Raw genomic sequence first — 5,991 nt, 5'->3', positions numbered from 1 at the left:
AAGTATAGATATTCACCTGCTGCACGATGATGGGATCATCCCTGCTGCGACAGAAAACATAGTTAATTAAGCATCGAATCGACTTCATCCCGCGCCGCCATGAATATCAATACAATCATCTTCCCAGCGACCTTCGACTCCCGTGGCGGCGGCGCGAGAGAACCGGCGGCGCCAAACCCCAGCGCTTCCGATTCCGATCCGGAAAAGCTGCGGCGCAACAACAACAGACGGCGCCGTGAGCGGAGGCGGGTCTCCTCGTCGACCAAGCGCAGGAGGCCGCCGGCGGGTCGGCCAAGGATCGTGCGCTGGAGGCCTCGCATCGCCACCGCCTCCGTACCAAAGATCCTTGTTGTGAAAATGATCTAGTATACTTGCTATCTGAACGAGTGTGAATGAAATCCATGCCATCTGTTCGCTACAAGTTCGATGACACTTCACCACAAATATGCAAGAAAGATTTCAATTGTCTCAAATATTCAAGGAATTAACTTCTCTCCACAGCACAATATAATTGTGCAAGCAAGAATATATGCCTTTCAGGTCCCAAACTGCGGACTCCAATATTCATTCGCCCAAAAAAAGACTCAACTGAGTTGAAATGTGAAGTAACACATTTCACCCAAGAAAAAGGCCCTACTCAGTTGAAATGTAGTATACATTAATCATTTTACCCATTAAAAATCCACAACAATTGTGACCGTGTAAGCTCCCAAAAATATAGCAAATAGGAGAACCAGAGCGTGGGGTTCTAACTAGACACGCACAACCCAAACTTCAAAGAAAGAGAATCCAGATGGAAGGAACTCCACTCAGTTACTTCCTGTTAGCAACGGCGGAATATCTCAGCATATACAGGGGCAGATATGAGCATTCTGTGTCTCCATGTTTTTTTCTTGGGTTCCAGATTTGCAGAATGTTCAACATCCACACACCGCCAGACTGTTGGAGCCAAAATTCAGAAGTGTTGTTTCCACATCAGCACAAAGATCATGTTTCCGGTGGCATGTTTGCATACAGGAATGTGTAGAAGAGCTCCACTTCAGGCATACTTCGGATCATCTGAATGTGTTTGTTCTTGTTCGGCTCCACAAGCAATGGTGAACTCAGATGGGCAACTCTGGGCAGAAGTGTCGCTAAGGGCAATCCTGACGGAGGACTTGGAATTCCAGTCTGCGCAGCCAGGTCCTCAATCACCATGTCAGCTATCTTCCTCAGTGACCTCTCCATGATATTTTTAAAATCATCGCTGCAATAACAGTCCCAAATGGTTAAGTAGATACTCATTGGGGACTACTTTGTCGATGTTACCAAAAGAGTCAACCACAGACATGCCATTAGATTGACAGACATGAAAACAAAATGATTCTGCGCATGACATAATGATAATACCCTTACGCTAAAAAAATGTTCTCTCAAGTTCCAACATAGTAACCGTACCAACAAAATTTCACTGTATGCGACTGTAATCATACAGCACATGAAAAATGTTACTGTTCAAATCATCATTTCTTTTCTTTCCCTGAAAGGAAAGGTAATGCACAGAAATCTAAATACAGAGCACCTTTTTGCTCCATGCTAGGTTATATAATATAATAAAGGTAAATGCTATCAAATGAAGTTCAAACTAGTGAATAATGCTACCAAGAAAGTTGCTTTGACTCCTTCAAGTTTAAAGTAACAAACTAGGTCAATAAAAATCACATGTATTATGAAGTCAACACTAAGTATACAATTTGGTAGATAATAACAGAAGTAGTTAATTAATTCAAAGTTAATTGATGAAGAACAAAAAAATTGAAGACATACAACGGACAGAGCAAAGAAATGTGCATTGTGATACAAGTTATCTCTTGCTATAAATGAGCATAACACAAAATTACCTTGCCAATACTATTCGTGTCTCAGCCATTAGTTGTTCTAGCTTTCTGAAATCATTTAGGAGTGATGAATCATCAAATCCAGTACTAGACACTGCCATCAACTGTGCATGAACACTGGCATCATCAGGTACAAGGTAATTTATCCATGAGTTATCTTCACAAAGACCCATGAACATGTCCAATATTTGTAATACTGTTTGCAATACTTGGTCCGTGCTCATAAGGTCTTTCAGCTGCTTCCTGCAAATTTTCACATGTCCGTACTCAGTATCGCTAAAGGGAAACACAACCAGGAATCAATTTGACAATTTCCCGGTGGTAACCAGACGTTACTGCTGGAATCAGCCATAATGTCTATGTACAGTATCATTGATATTGGATGGGTTCTAAGATACCCTTGAACATTGTACTAACAAACCGAAAAAGTTTAGGACGCAAGTTTCATATAATAGACCGAAATCTAAACTCAGAAACAAAGTAACTGGAAAGACACTAGAAGCCAGCTGGTTAATAGGCGATTAGTGGTACAATGTTCACAGTTGGATTTCCGAGAAAAAGGAAATGAGACATAGTGTACAACACTAGTAGCATTTTGCTAGAAAAATTTAGATGCATTTTCCTTAATTTGTTGGGTGGCGAACATGCCGGTAATAACTATCATTAGGACAGGACAAGATATATTTACTCTTTTAGGACTTCTGTCGCAGCATGTTGCATTTGCATTATGTATGCATTGATTTTGCCAGTTGGAAGATAATCCGCCGTTGTAAGGAAGCTCTTGTGTCCATTTTCACTGAAGGTATCAGACTCTTCCTAGAAAGGAAGTGAGACATTTCCAAGTCAGGAGCAGATTGAACCCATGTCAAGTCAGTGTATTAATATACTTTCAATTATTCAACTGTCTAGAGTGCAAGCACGAAGCATCATTAACTGGAGCAAGAAATAAATGAAACAGTCATCTGTATGGCAAATTGGCAATGGCTTGAGCATAGAATGTGGAGCCTGAAGCATAGAATCTACCTGTATCTGTGCACGATGTGAACCGCGGGCAAAATCTAAGTATAGATGCCTGCCTAATATGGTGACCTGAACTCTAGTGTACAAGCTAAGCAATGTCATTGCCCATATTGAAGAAACTGTCTTTGTGAAACCTAAGAAATTGGAGAAGCGGCAGAAACAATAACATTGTTAGAAATGCATACTTATGATTAGACAATGAAAAATCCCAGCAAGCCATTGCAATAGAAAATATAAGAAATATCGTACTCTTAATCTTAATCTCCTCCCAAGTATCATACTTCTCCTTTGGTGTCAGTGCGCTTGATTCTACCTTCCCTTGCCGCAGCTTGTCAATCAATTTTGAAATATCCAGTTCACTCATTATCTTTTCACAGAGCTGATGCATGGCCAAAGGCAATGTGGTACTGTCGCAAATGCTCTGCACCTTCTCAAAGTGTTCCTGTAGCCTACAACAAAATAGAAGAGCACAAACAATTATGAGGTAAGCTCCTTTACTAAATACAGAGCTTGCTTAATCTGAAACAGATACCAATTTGTATGATTAATACTAGCACAACAGTACAAAAAGAAAAGGGTTAATTGGATATATGCCATCTCAATTATCACGCTTTGGAGATATACCATTACTATTCATGATATTTGAAACGTGCCATTACAACTTCACAGGTCTTAGACATATACCATTACTTACCCCTTGGATGCGTTTATAAAAAAAGTTAGACCAAAATACCCCTGGTCTTCTTCTTCCTCCCATCCTGTCTGCTGCCTCCTTTCTCCCCTTTTCTCTCTCTGCCATTCAGAATGGCCGTTCCTCTCCGATGGAACAAGCACAGCAGCTGCTAGCTTCTCACGTGCTGCTGGCCATGACGTGCCTCCACGAGTTCCTTCCTGCCTCCTCACATGCTGCTGGCCAGAACGTGCCTCCGCACGTTCCACCGGCCAGGGAGCGAGCCACCTTGTCGGCCACAGCCATGGAGCAGCCATTGCCCAGCGAGGTGAGAAGTGAGATTGCCGAAGGATTCTGGCGGGATAGGAACGCTGAGCGCATTTTGCAGAGCAACAGCTTCTGTAACTACAGCAGGGTGCCGAGCATACGAGATTGGACAGCATAGCAGCCGCAGCCCATCAATCAGTAATTTTATCACCCCTGCCATGTCACAGTTGCTGCCGACACGCAGCGACTCGAGTAACCGCAGCGGTTGTCGAACAGATTCTTGAGCGGTTTCACGAGGCTGCTGCAGAGGCTGGCGGCATCGGCATCATCAAGAGAGAAGGCGGAGTTGAGTGCATCTCCGGCCACACAGCCATGGAAAGAGGGGTGGAAGGAAGAAGGGCGCCATGGGCATTTTGGTCCAAATTTTTTTATAAATACATTGAAGGGGTAAGTAATGCTAGATCTCTAAGTCCTGTGAAATTATAATGGCATGCTTCCAATAACACGAATAATAATGGCATACCTCCAAAGCGTGATAATTGTAATGGCATATGTCCAATTAACCCAGAAGAAAATGGGACTCAATCTTTCTCGAGCAGATTTTGCCCCTATCATGTTGTTAACATACATGGGTAGATGTCAAGTATGACCATTAACTCCATGTGCAACATGTGCAGCACTGACGGTCTAAACAACTAAAAAAGGGGGAACAAGCAACCCTCTCAGTTCGTCTATCATAAAGGATGCGTAAAACATCCAAACTTAGTAAACCAACAACAAAGTTATCTTCTTTATGTTCCAAAATTTAGCTGGGAATTGAACCAACCCTCAATCAATCTAGAGCAACCGAGACACTACACAAATTTAAAATGAATGCGGAGGCCCAACTCGACCTTGTAATTGGGAAGAATTCCCCTCTCAGGCAGAGGAAGCCAGCAAAGGTAATAGAGCAATCAAGAACAGGAACACGCAGCCCACAAAGGCAATGCCACAAGCAGTAAGTAGTAGAACAAAGAGACCCATGCAGTCCGCTGGCCGGGAGTGGGGAGCGGAGCCTCAGACTATCTTACTGGTTCTTGACGAGGTCGTCGGCGGCCTGCTCCTCCCTGGCGCGCAGCTGCTCCACCCGCACGAGCTGGGCGCGGTGCGCGTCGTAGAGGCGGTAGGCGGCGTAGCCCGCTCCCGCGACGCCCAGCGAGACGAGGATCTTCCGGCGGTGCCGCCCCCAGAACCCCCTGCACGGAAGAAAGAAGGCTCCGTCACGCACGCAATTCGCCGAACGCCTCGCTGGCAGGCCGCCAATCCACGAGCACCCCCGGCGGAATCACTCACCTCGCCGAGGCCAGCATGGCGGCACGCGCGGGAGCGAGCTTGTGCGGGTTGGTCGGCGGGCGAATCCGGCAGCAGCGGCGACCGGGATTGGATCGATCGGTGTGCTTGGGGGCGGGTGGGGGGATGGCACGATGGAGAGGAGGCGGGTGGGGGAGTGGAGACGGTTTGGGAGCCCAGTCTAGAAGCTTGCTACGATTATTACGAACTCGATTCCAGGGGGGTAAACGCAAAAGAAGCGGAGGAGACCGTGGTCTTCCATGTGGGTCCAACAAGAAGTACTGGGGCTTCCGGCCCTAGAAGAGATTTTTATTTGTGCGGATTATTTTTCGTGATATGAAAAATTGAATTCATCATAGGAAAAAAAATCAAAGTCGTCGACACAAGTAATGCCGTACGACATGAAGTTTTGGCCCAGTTGCTTCTCGTCCCAAGAGGACAAGGTAACTGGGCTGAATTAAGCCCAAAAACAATTTTTTTTGGGACAGCCTACAAAAGACTCAGAACAACTAAGGGTGTGTTTGGTTGGGCTGTGGCTTTTGGAAAAAGCTGCTGTGAGCTGTGGGCTGTGGAAAAGCAGCTGTGAGAAAGCAGCTGTGGGAAAAGCAGAAGACCGTTTGGTTAGAGGAGCTGTGAAACTGTAGGTTGTGTAAGAAATACCTGTAATGTCCCTAAAGATTTGTGAGTGTGTTTATATGCAAATTGCTCATAACAAAATAAATTTTATATATTTTTCATCCATTAAAGTGATTGGTCCACATAAATAGAATTATAACCATCAAAAGTTCTATACAAGGACGCCATCCTTCAACATAGATGAGCAGGGAG

General features: G+C 44.7%; 1 protein-coding gene across 1 annotated transcript; it reads right to left on the bottom strand.

Annotated features, from left to right (window-relative positions):
- Positions 1-463: 463 nt before the first annotated feature.
- LOC101773991 (peroxisome biogenesis protein 3-1) lies at positions 464-5,327 on the bottom strand. The gene is made up of 7 exons (XM_004956495.3): positions 5,167-5,327; positions 4,905-5,069; positions 3,147-3,346; positions 2,901-3,031; positions 2,566-2,693; positions 1,881-2,120; positions 464-1,246 (listed from the first exon to the last, which is right to left on the bottom strand). The coding sequence occupies exons 1-7, from the start codon at positions 5,181-5,183 to the stop codon at positions 988-990; spliced, it is 1,140 nt and encodes a 379-aa protein (XP_004956552.1). The 5' UTR covers positions 5,184-5,327; the 3' UTR covers positions 464-987.
- Positions 5,328-5,991: the final 664 nt, after the last annotated feature.

The sequence above is a fragment of the Setaria italica genome, chromosome II (genome assembly GCF_000263155.2).
Source record: "Setaria italica strain Yugu1 chromosome II, Setaria_italica_v2.0, whole genome shotgun sequence".
NCBI lineage: Eukaryota > Viridiplantae > Streptophyta > Magnoliopsida > Poales > Poaceae > Setaria > Setaria italica.
This window is presented reverse-complemented; position numbering and strand designations above follow the sequence as displayed.

Bases quoted from the DNA above. Each gene is read 5' to 3' on its own strand.
- LOC101773991 (XM_004956495.3), bottom strand. The intron at 3,347-4,904 runs GTAAGATAGTCT...ATTTTGTTGTAG, and splicing joins GACGACCTCGTCAAGAACCA to GCTACAGGAACACTTTGAGA. The intron at 3,032-3,146 runs GTACGATATTTC...CCAATTTCTTAG, and splicing joins GGAGGAGATTAAGATTAAGA to GTTTCACAAAGACAGTTTCT.